The sequence below is a fragment of the Melopsittacus undulatus genome, chromosome 11, assembly GCF_012275295.1.
Source record: "Melopsittacus undulatus isolate bMelUnd1 chromosome 11, bMelUnd1.mat.Z, whole genome shotgun sequence".
Classification (NCBI taxonomy): domain Eukaryota; kingdom Metazoa; phylum Chordata; class Aves; order Psittaciformes; family Psittaculidae; genus Melopsittacus; species Melopsittacus undulatus.
In genome coordinates, this window is record NC_047537.1 from 22,032,149 (window position 1) to 22,044,332 (window position 12,184).

Below are 12,184 nucleotides of genomic sequence, written 5' to 3' on the forward strand. Positions count from 1 at the left end.
AAACTTAATCAGCTTAAATTTGTTTCAGAACTCGGCTTTGTAATATCCTGCCCCCCTCAAAAGAGTTCTCTTAGACACCTGTCCTCAAACTTCAGAGCCAAGAACAGGAGAGTGTTCAGCAGTTCATCCGAGGACAGTGTTTTGGGGCTGCTCTATGGATATAATGCCATGGCATTTTGCAAGAAAAATGCAAATCAGAGTTGTGCTCTGAAATTAAATTGGATTTGTTTTAAATTGTTTGTATTATTGAATTATTTTTTAAATTAAATTATGCAAGGGGAAAAAAAAAAGCTATTTTCCCCAGAGTCATAGAAATATTTGCTCATTGGGTTTCAGTATGACAAAGGCGCCTTGTTTTCAGTCTTTTCTAGTCTTTATCTCCAAGTTGTGAAAAAAAGCACTAGAAGCAGGAAAAAACTGGGTGTCCAGCAGCTCCCAGTTGGTTCAGCTGTGTGTTGGGTCCATTTTCAGTGCGATCGCCACCTTTAAACAGGAACGGGACAAAAGGCAGTTGCAGGCACCAGGGTGAGACATGAAGCTCTGTCTTCCATGTCCCTGTGCCTGGGCCTTTCTCCTTCCCTTTTCCCTGCATTCAGAAACAAAGTCACCCCAATAAACTCCTGTGTGCATTGCCTCCTGCCCCACACACACACTCACTTACTCACTCTCTGGTTTTTAATCTGCAGAAGTCTTTATGTTTTTCTAATAATTGGCAGCAGAGGTACAATTTCTCCCCTCTTTCAAGTGATGAATAGTTGGCCCGAGATCAAAGACAAGCCCTCGCGGTTTTTTGGCTGCCACAAAAGGGCGTTGGAGTTGGCGCAGGTCCCAGCCGCTCCGCGATAGGCATGTGGATGAGGTGCCAAGCGGAGGGGTCGGTGGCAAAGTGTCTGTACACGTTCTTCATCTGAGCTAATCTGGTTGCCTTTTGTGTGTGTTTCAGGCGAACTGCCGGCTGAAGCAGGCTGAAAAGGAGTACAGTCAGAAGCTGGCTAAATCCTCACAGGTAGGTAGCAAGAAGACAGGAACCTCAGGTGAATGCATTTGATTTGGAAACTTGATGAGAAGTGTAATTATTTCTGCTCTGAACTGTAGGTCTTGATGATAAAGAGAAGCCATAATCCTTTCCCAATCCAGTGTCTGTTTTACAGATTTTAACCTTTCAAATAACAAAGAGCATTACAGCTGACTAGAAAATATGGGTGGTAGGTTTTTGAGTTTGAAATTTTATAGAATCCCAGCCTGGTTTTTGTTGGAGGGGACCTTAAAGCTCATCCAGTTCCAACCCCTGCCACGGACAGGAACACCTTCCACTGGAGCAGCTTGTTCCAACTCCAACCTGGCCTTGAACACTGCCAGGGATGGGGCAGCCACAGCTTCTCTGGGCACCCTGTGCCAGCGCCTCAGCACCCTCACAGGGAACAATTTCTGCCTAAGAGCTCAGCTCAATCTTCCCTCCAACAGGTTAAAGACATTCCCCTCATCCTGTCCCTACAGGCGCTTCTCTAAAGTCCGTCTCCAGGTTTCCTGTATCCCCTTTAGGCACTGGAAGCTGCTCTAAGGTCTCCCTGAAGCCTCTCTTCTCCAGGCTGAACAGCTCTCTCAGCCTGTCTTCATAGGAGAGGTGCTCCAGCCACCTACTTTTTTCATCTCCTGAGCACTCAAGAGGTCCAAATCCTCCCCCAGTCAGTGGGAAGGGAAGGTGAGGTGCTGTGTTAACCAGCTCATCTCGTAAAATCAGGAGCATTCACACAACCAGGACTTGCATTTAGAGTTACAAGGTGGTGGTTGCCAGTGCAGCCAATGACAGAACAGCACTCCCAATTCTGCCATCTCCATGTTCATCATTGCTCTTAAGCCCTTCAGCATTTCTGCCTAAAATAGCACTTTGAAGAGTGTCGGTGTCCTGAAAGCAAAGTGGGTTTGACGGGAGTTGTTGTTCTTCAGAGTAGTCCTTTGAACATGGAAGATGAAGATGTGTTGAATTTACATATATACTTAAAAATGAGAAGACAGGATGGTTTTTAAATATTCTAGCTTTCAGTTTGATTGACAGGTAATACTGAAGTGTGAAAACTGATGGAGATGCAACCAGAAGTTAAGCTTTTAATAGTAAGAAAATTGCCACAAGGTTCTATGTGAAGGTGTCATTCTTCTCATTCCTCCCAACCACAGCAGAATGCCTGCGCTTGCAAAGTGTGTTTTTAGCAATAGTAATAATAATCCGATAAAGCTCTTTAAAAATCAATAAGTACACTGCAAAGAATGGTTGAGAAGCCTCTAAACTGTGCAGAAGTGATCTGTGAGACAATAGCAAGAAACTGCAAACTTTATTGGTTTACCAATACTTATTAAAACACAAGATTTAAGCTTTTTGGCTACCTTTGAGTCTCTGTAGCGCTTGTCCCAATTGTGACTTTAGGTGTTTCACTGAAGTTAGTTGTCTATCACTGTTACACACTACATTTTTTGTCTGTGTTTATCAGAATCATTGGTAAATAAGTTTTTACATTATATTTCTAAAACCTAATTTATATTTTCTGCACATGTATTTGCATACAGAGAGATTGTGAAGTCTCCATCCTTGGAGACACTCAAAACCTGACTGAGCAACCAGCTCTGGTGACCCTTCTACTCTCACCGCTTCCATGATTCTGTGACACATCAGAGAAGATGCTCTCCTAAATGTCTTTTCATCATTTGTTCAGGGACTTATTTAGAAAGAAAGAAACAAACAAAACTCAACATGTCCCATTTTTTTATCTTGCCACCTGAACCCAAATAGCAGAAAAACGATAAAGCTCAAAAAGTAACATTTATTGCATGCCAGTCCTGAAGGAAGAGATCCCTTTCGTTGCTGATTTTATTTTACCTCTTGTCATTTTTATGCTGTTGTCATGCCTAGTGAGTGTAATCAGTCAGCCTCTCTGTGCTAGACTAAGTTTACTGTCAATACAAAAATGGGTCTTGGTCCATTTGTTAAAGAGAGATGAAATAGAAACATTTAATAATTTCAGCCTTTCTGAATGTTTGAAACAAGGACTGAGGGAATTGCTGTAATTGTTACAGTGGGAACACCTAGGTGCAAGGTAATGACTATTTAACCTCAATGTCATCATGAATTTTGTCAGACTGAAATGTTTTGGCCTGTAGAATAGTCTCATAAGGAAAAATGTTGTGACTTTCTCTGTTCTTCAAGCTAGGCATTACTGCAGCTAACACACTCTTTACTGGGGAGAGATGGGCTGAGTGGCCAGAACTGGCATCCCTCCACACTTTCAGTGGCAGACACAACACATACATCATGCGTCAGGGCTATTTGGCACAATAAAGGAGTTTCACCCTCATGTCTGAATTTCTTCACTTTGGTGGGCTTGAATCAAACCCCCGAAGTTACTTAAACATTGAGGGGTTTGTAGCTCAGTATTACTAACAGGTCAATTGCAACTTTTCTTGTGGTCATGTTGCTGACAACATCTGTCTAATCTTACTCTCTGTGGCCTCTTGGAACATTCACTTTTAACACCCACACAGAGGAGAGATTTCAAGACATTTCCTCTGAAGTTTATACAAAGTAAACAGATATTTTTTCCCTCTGAAAAGCACTGCACAAAGCACATCTTTCTCCATCAATTCATGCTGAAATCCCCTCACATGCATTTCAGAACTCCTGTGAGAGCCCAGGGACTTAACCCAGTCAAGTTTTAAATCTCATTTTTGTGTTATATGAAAGGGTTTGTTACAGGTTTGCATGGCTTCAAGTTCTTATCTTAATATTTCATATGGTTTTATATGATCCGTATAAGTGGTTACATACCAAAAAAGCCAAATTTATGCAAATTGTGGCAGCTGAATGATGGCCTGAATTGCAAACCCAGTGACACTGCTTAATTCTTCCTAAAGAGTTACACCTACCCAGATAATCTCTAAACTTTGGCACACTGATCTTATTAATAGCCTTGTTTCTGATCAGTGTATTGTGTTATTTATAGTAATAACATATTATTAAATACTATATATAAATAACAATATATATATTATATAGAAAAGAAATACAGGAATATCCAGGTAGGTTTTACTCTGTGTTACTCTCTTAGGTTTTCAGGTAGTAAAACAGAGAATTTCTGTAGAGCTTCAATCAGTCCTGTTTCCCTTCCTCTGAGATTTTAGTACATTCATTTGCAGCATCTTTCTTATTATGTTAGTTCTCTCCTAGGAGTAGTGTTTAAAAGCCTTTTTTTTTCCCTAAAGAACTGTGGCCTTATTATATCTTAATGTTTCTCTACCAAAGAGGAGGCCTTGCAAACACACAGGTCTGAGTACTTTGTAGTCCCTCCCTGACCTGCCTGTATGCTGAAGTGTTCTTAGAATTAGACTATATTATGCTGCTACAGCAGCTTAACCTTAAGCTTGCGTATATACATTGAAGTCAGTGACTCTCCCATATGTTTAAGTGCTTTGGTGGGTGATGACATGTCAGCATAAAATTCTGTAAATATGCCGAAAGGATCAGGTTTAGTTATGACTTTACCCAGTGATAAAAAAGGTGAAACAAGTACATTTCGACAAATCATGAGCAAATCATGTAAAAGGTCTGGTTTAAGGATCCTGGACATTGAATCAGGTCCCCACTGTATTGCTAAGCAGAATATGCTCCTTTCAGCAGCTCAGAAGGTTTCACTGTCAAGTTTAAATTTCACTCCAGTATGTAAATGTGGGTGTTTTTCTTCCCTGCAGTATCAGGTCTCAAGCTATAAAGTATCCAAACACCACAACCACCATGTGAATTTGCCCTGCTGGTTTCAGTGCAGTGGCAGGCTGGAAGCGTGCTCTGCTCTAAAGATCACAGATGGGCTTTGTTCTCATGAGTAAATATTTTGGAATGTCATAGTGGAAAACCCTCCCAAATATTTTGTGTTCAGCAGTTTTTGTCATTTGCAGCTTTATTCCTTTTCTCTGCGAGGAATTTCATGCTTGCTAGTGTGTCATATGTTAATTTAAACTATTCAGCTTGCGCAGCAGAGTTTGCCAATGCCATGCTTGTAGCAAGCATAAAAACATGCAAAATACATGCCTTTAACTGAAGGGAGATTTAACATGCTGTTTTCTTTTTAGATCATAGCTGAACTTAAGACAACCATTTCCTCTCTGACAGAGGAGAGCAGCCGGCAGCAGCTTGCCGCAGAGCAGCGGCTCCAGGAAGTTGTACAGAAGTTTGAAGATAAGAAGCAGCAGCTGATTACAGATAATGACAGAGCAATCAAGGTAATCTGGGGATTTTAGTCACTGATGCTACTGGCTGTTTGACTGTAATTAAAAGTTCTGCAGTGGGCAGATGAATGCAGGTATCATTCCTGTTCACACAGCGCACACTAATTCCATTCACTGGACCTTGACTTTGATGTATCTGATGACTCAGGCTCGCTTTCCTCTAGCTGATCACACGCCTGCATAAAACCTTTGGGTTTGGCGAGCCTAATCCATCCACTTCAGTCAAATACTTCAGACTTTCCTGTTCTCTTTCTTCTAATATTGACTCAGATATTTTAACGTATTTTCAGTACCTTTATACGAGTCCTTTTAGTACTTGGAAAAAAAGGTGAAAATAGGAGAGCCCACATGGGCACGGGCTTTAGCTTGGTTTTCACAACACTTTCTTAACTTTCACATTAAAGGCTACAATGAAAGAAAGTATGTTCTCAGGTTCCATTGAAAACTGTGCAAAATCTGTGCTAGATATGAATGGAATAAAGTATTTGTCATGCACAACTTTTTTTTCATTAGATTTCTGATTGCATCAGAGTTGCATTCCCTGTCCTGTGCCAAAGAAGCTTAAGAGACTATGTGTTCTGAATATTTGGGCTCTGCTTCTCTCTGCTTTGACATCTTGATTCAAAGCGACTGAAGAGAATCTCACCTGCAGAAGCAAGCAGAATCAGTCTTTAAATACTTTTCCTTTCATACTAGTAAAGAGCAATGGAAAAAGTTAAAACTATGCAATCTGCAAGGGCTGACAACAAAAACACTTCATTAAAAGTTGTATAGAAGAAGGAAATTCCTTCTTTTTGCTTTGTAAAGACATTTACTAGTGCCAAACAATGAATGATGTTGTTAAATCCAGAAACTCATGGTTTCTGCACAGGGTTTCTGAGCAGTGTCTCAGCACTGGTGCTGCAAGTATGTTTTGTCAGATTTGGTCAGCTTGGGGAAGAAGTTAGAGGAAATGTTGTCTTTAGAGTTCTTGAACTTTGTGTAGTATCACTACTATTGTATTGCTAAAAAATATTCCTTTGAAACCACTGATTTAATAGAATTTACTGAAAGCTACATACCCAAACAGCAAATTCTTAGGAAGGTAAACTGCTGTGTATACTTCTGAAAGCAGAAACAGGCGGTTTTAATACTCAATCACTTTGTATTTTTAAGAACCACACATACTTCTAGATGAGCATGTGTACAAATACTTTGCTTTTATTAGCTTGGGGCAAAAAACACTTGTTTTTGTGGAAGCAGAATCCTAGATGTGCTGGAGATGGGGAACAGCATCTATCCTAGGGCAAGCTGAAGACTTTGAGGGGTGATTAAAAACGTTCTAAAAACAAAGTAACTCTTAATATAGCATAAGCCTTTGAGAAGACTTAATATAGTAGAACCTATTAAAAAGACTACGGTTAAAATACGGGCATTTGCTAAATATAACATTGATTTAAACTAACATTGAGGAACACATTGCAATTTCCTTTCTATGGTATTGAGTGACTTCCTGTAAGACCTTCCAACTATTATTTCCTTTCAAAGGGAGAAATCCACTTTTACAGAACCCAAATAGCTCTCCAAGAAATTTTGGATGTAGTCAGTAAAGTGATATCCAGATGTGGATGCCATAACACATGATGTCGATGTTAATTCATATTTCTGACTTGCTTTGCTAGTTAGATTTCTACATTGATATTTCACAGTTGTATCTAGCTCCTTAATGTTGATTATTTTTTAAAGTAGTATCTTAAACACTAGTGAAAAAAGAACAAATGAATCTTTAAAAATGATTCGTTCACTTTTGACAACCTAAAAACCTCAGTCTGAGCAATGCTTTTTGGTTTCAGATGGCCTCATTTTGGGTCAGTTTGAGGGAAATGCTTGTAGTACTTGCCATTCTGTATTACATGGTGATTTATCTGGCCTAAAGGCAAGTCAGTCTTTGTGCTGTCAGAGTCATAAAATCCGGATAAAATCTTGGCTCAGTGCAGTCCTTTCTTGTGGGTTATAAGGTAACCAGTTTGGATGCCATGGAGTTGCGATGTCTAATAACGAAGAGCTGAGCAGCAGTGGTCTGACACAGTGCTGAGCAACTGACGGACTCCTGTCATTGCCTTTTCTCTGCTGTTGAGTTTGAGCTTGTTGGGATTACAACACTGTTGGCACAGAATAATCCCAAAAGTACAGCTCACCCTTCAGTAGATATCTTTGCTTTGAACTTACCAGGACTTGTATTCATTGGAGCGGAGTACAAGGACATTGGAATTGGCCTGGCATGGGGCAAATCCAGCAAAGCTCACCTGGTCTGTGTGCCATGCCTCTCCTGTGATGTGCTTACACTTCAAAGATCAGGAACCATTGGTTTAGACCATAGGATTAGTTGAGAGCACAATTATATTAATGCCCTGCAGATGCTTGGAAAAGCTGCTTAAATTGCCATGTCTATTAACCCATTTGTGATGCTTCAGACTGAGGTTTCAAAAGGCACCTTCTAGTCAGGATTTGGGTGCTGAATTCCTCTGAATGCAGTGCAGGAGCTATGCCGGTCATTGAGGTGTAGTATAAACTTATTAAGGTTAAATTTAAGAGTGTTCTGGCATCCCAATAGCAATCCAGCCACAACAACCCTGAGCTTAACACAGACAAATGGTCAGAGCTGTGCTGCTGCTTTGGGCAGTGGTTGCTGGCTGGACTTGGCTCTAACATAAGGCTGATTGAATTGTAGAGATACCTTGAGGTTGTTTATGAAATCCCAGCCTTAGGATTTCTATTTTATTTATGAAATCCTTTTGGATGCTGGCATTTAAAGTACAAAACAGTGCCTGGGATTGGAACTGCAAACCATGTTCAGAACATTTTAATGAAGAACTTGATGGCCAAGTGGGGACTCCACATCAAAAAGTAGATTCTGGAAAGCAAAGGATGATGGAGAGCATGCAGTGACAAACCCACAACAGAAAAGGGAGAAAATGATGCTTTTTTGCCAGAGGAACCACATTTGTTGTTTGGCTCTCATTCCAGATTCTAGGATTCTGTTATATCCCCTGAATTAACACCAAAATTTCATTAGCAAAGCATGGTTTGAAGATGACATATTTCAACACTTTGTGTGTCAGCCAGTTTATGATCAGACTAATTCTGTTAATAAATAAGACTTAAAAGATTTCTAGGAAAGAATGTCATATAATAATGTTCCACTTTGTGTGAACAGTTTTGAAACAGTTGTTTTTCTTTGTCATGTTTAAACATGTTCTGAGGGGAGAAAAAAAATCAGAAGTGGATTTTATAACCAGAGCAGAACAAAGGAGAAAACTTCTGGTTTTAAGTTGTCTGGGCTTATGTGGGCATTGAGTTCTCAGCATCATCATGTATTGTTAGATGCTGTTGTGTCTTGGAGCAAAAAGATCATTTCCTCTGTGGAAGGTTGAACTGGAGACTTTAGTAACACAGTGAGATTTCTTGATGCGACTGTAGGAAAATCCTCACCATGCTGTAGTTGTGCTTGGGTCAGTCCTTGTATGGGGTCTCTATTTCTTTTTATTCTGGAATACTGTTTTCACAGGGGGGTCATACTGATATTCCTCTATTTTAGCATGTCATAAAGAGAGAACATGGTGTCTTGGGCTCGTTGCTTGCAGCATCCGTCTGCCACCAAGCCCACCTCTCTGGTCTGCTCATGTCCTTCTGTGCCAGGTCCATGTGTCCTTGTTTGGTTTGCATTATCCTCCTCCCTTCGTGTTTGGTTCCTGCTAAAAGTAAAACAAATTCTTTTAAACCTTGGGATGCTTTAAAGCATTCAGAACATTTCTTTAAGAGCACCTCGTGTTTTTGTTTCCAGAAAGTAGTTGTCAAAATATACTGATGGGGTTTACAGACGTCTCTAAAATACAGTGAAAAAGCTAAGTTTGTGTGTAGTTACATTTCATTATCAGTCATGTTTATTAGCAAATTCCATCTGTAATTACAAATAATACTTTGTATTAAAAGAACAAATATGTCAGAGCTATGAGAACATTAACTAAATGACTAGGGTCCTGCAGAAGTATTTAGTCTATTGTCCTCAAAATACCTTTTGGAACACCACCATCATGCTCTGCAATAGCCAATGTTGGGTTTAATAAGAACTTAATAATTTGAATTTGTTGGGTTTTGGAGCCAATCAGTAACAAAACTCTGTGGTGCTGGATGGTTGCAGTGATTCTACAGGTGAGATTGCCCAGTGTTAAAGCCATGTCTGACAAGTGCATCTGTGGTCTCATCAGACCCTTTTGATGAAGCTGAGCAAGTTCAGTTCTTTACCTGCTTGGGAAGGCTGCTGACAAGGTTCCAAGCCATGGCAAGTAAAGGGGGAACAACTTACATGTTGAGTATTTTCTCTGCATTTAAAGCACAAAGACTGTAATGGTTGCTTGGAAGGTGATGACCATGTGTAACTGAGAGCACTGAGGACATTCGTTAGGGAAAAACCCCTGAAAGCTTAGTGTAAGCTAAAAATTACAATCTAAACTGTGGGGTAAAGTGAAGACATATGTTATGTCAAGGCCATTTTGTTAAGTCAGTCTTGACTTGCTCTCTTCCCCAGCATCCACTGATTCGGTAGGGTTAGCTGTTATAATCTAGACTACTGTTGAATAGCTGCACAATAGACTTTTGTTAATAAGACCCACATTATTTATAAGCTTTATTTTAATATTATATTCTTTATTTTAACTTGGCTGAAGGTGGGGTGGGTTTTTTTAAGCTAACAGTGCATGTAAACAGGAGGTCAGCATTTCACTGCTGAAGCTGACACTGAAGCCTTACAGGACATCTGGTCAGAACATGTATTGCTGTTTGTGATGGTTCAGTGGCGACAGACATGCAGGATTCTGTCAGTCACTGAAGATCTTCAGAGCTGTGTGTGTCACACAGTTCTCCAGAGAGATCTCAAATCCATCTAATTGCCTTTGTCACTGAACATTACCATGATAAACCATTTGGCATGGTGAAGTAAAGAGTTTGAAGGGACCATCTAGATGTAGAATACATGGAGTCATTTTTCATGGATCTCTTTCTTTGTCGCTGGCTTTAGTCTATAATAATACTAATAACTCTGCAGTGTCTTTTATTAGTGGGGAATTACAAGGCACCAACAATACCTTAGCATTGTAAAGTAGGCATTAAAATTTACCAGGCAAATAACATTATCTTGCTCCTAATTTGCTATATTCTGTTTGATCAGCAAAGGAAATCATGTCTTCCAGAAGAATAGGTAAATGAAATCTGCAGGTCTTTTCTGGTTTTGTTTTCTCTTTTACATGGGGTCCAAACTCTGAGGCACCTGTTTTTCATGGTCTTTGTTTATATGAATACTGGTTTCACCCAAATTTTGTCTGTTAGAGAAATGAGGGTTTAGCCCCAAGCTTTTCAGCTGCACTCATGCTCTGTCTCTTGATTTCATTATGTGGTTATCTTAAAAAAGCTTTATTGGCACATTCATTATAAATGATGATGAAAATAGGCTGATTTCCCTGTTCAGGTTAGATAAATATTGATCACAACTGAAATTTTGGGTTTAAAAAGCTCTCTCTCCCTTTCAAAATTGTATCTCTCTTTTTCTGTTGCCACAGAAATTATTTCATTGTCTGCAGCATAGTACCTTCTCTTCAGAATTATAGGGCTTCAGATGTGTGGCCAATCAGGCAATCCAAGTGGCTGAGCATCTGTAAGTACTTTATAATATCTTTGACATGCTTTGTGAGACAAAGAATTGAGTCATCTTTCTTTTTCCTGCAGCAAGCTTTGCACTCTGGCATTTTTTCTTGACTTTTCATGTCTCAACACATTGAAGAACTTACCATGGCCAACAGCAAAATCATACTTACAAGTTTTATAAAAGCCTAGAACTAGTGCTTGCCTAGTCCTCTGAACTGCAGGCCAGATTTATCTGGCAGGTTTTAGAGTTTGTATTTTCACTTTTTCCCACATTGTCATTGTTGTCTTCGGTGCTTTGCTTTCCCTCGGCAAGGCACGTTGCTACATAACAAAATCTGAAGTTGGATATAGCTAAGCTACCACTTTCTTTTAATGAGTGGACTACACTGATTTTGCACTGGGAAAATGGTGAAAAGGGATTCAAAACAAGCCATAAAATTCACTGCTTTTAACTGACAAGACAGCAGTAATAACACTGAGTGGGGTCCAAAGTCATGAGAAAAGTACAGAGAAAACTCTCTTAGTAGTAACTTTAAGTAATGCAGACTTAAGCCTACACAGCCAATAAAGAAGGGCAGACAATGTTTATCACAGTGGTAGAAGAAAATGAAAATTGGCTGTTTTAAGGCTGCTGTGATGGTTACAGTTTACTGTTGCATTTCAAAGGCATTTTACTCTCCAAAGAGCACAGGGACTTTTATGTGGAGGAGAAAGTGGTGCTTAGAAAGGCAGAGCTGAGGAGATACCCAGGAGCTACGAGGCAGACTGCCTGGGAGGAAGAGCCTGTGCTCCAGAGTCTGGGACTTTACTGGAGAGGGGAAAAAAAAGATGAAGATAAAACCAAGTTTCTAATGTCCTCCAAACACAGGGCATCTGTAAAACAGTCTGTGCATAGGACTGTGTAGACTTTCCAAGGGCTGTTCTTTGTTCCAGTTCCAGTGAGTTCCTGGAACACAGCCTCCTTCCCTGCTCCTGGAACAGCCTTGACTGCAGGGCTTCTCCAGCCGTGTAGGTGGAAACACAATATGTGTGAACTATATATTCGACCAACAAAAGATTGCTGGAGAAAATGACATCTTCAAAGCAAACCTTCTGTAGTCCACAAACATTTATTACTCTGTAGTAAAGATTTTTAAAGCCTGGCACAGTAATACAAGTGCTGGGTTTGGCAAATAGAGATTTAGGGATGTGGACCTGGTCTACTTATCAACATGTATTTCCTTTAGATATCTAT

At 39.9% G+C, this 12,184-nt stretch overlaps 1 protein-coding gene across 1 annotated transcript in view; it reads left to right on the forward strand.

Annotated features, from left to right (window-relative positions):
• CEP112 (centrosomal protein 112) overlaps positions 1-12,184 on the forward strand; it is a 158,356-nt gene that overhangs the window by 113,382 nt on the left and 32,790 nt on the right. Inside the window, exons 22-23 of the mRNA XM_034067887.1 lie at positions 944-1,006; positions 5,116-5,265. Coding sequence (XP_033923778.1) covers positions 944-1,006; positions 5,116-5,265 — 213 coding nt within the window. The remainder of the gene's footprint in view (positions 1-943; positions 1,007-5,115; positions 5,266-12,184) is intronic.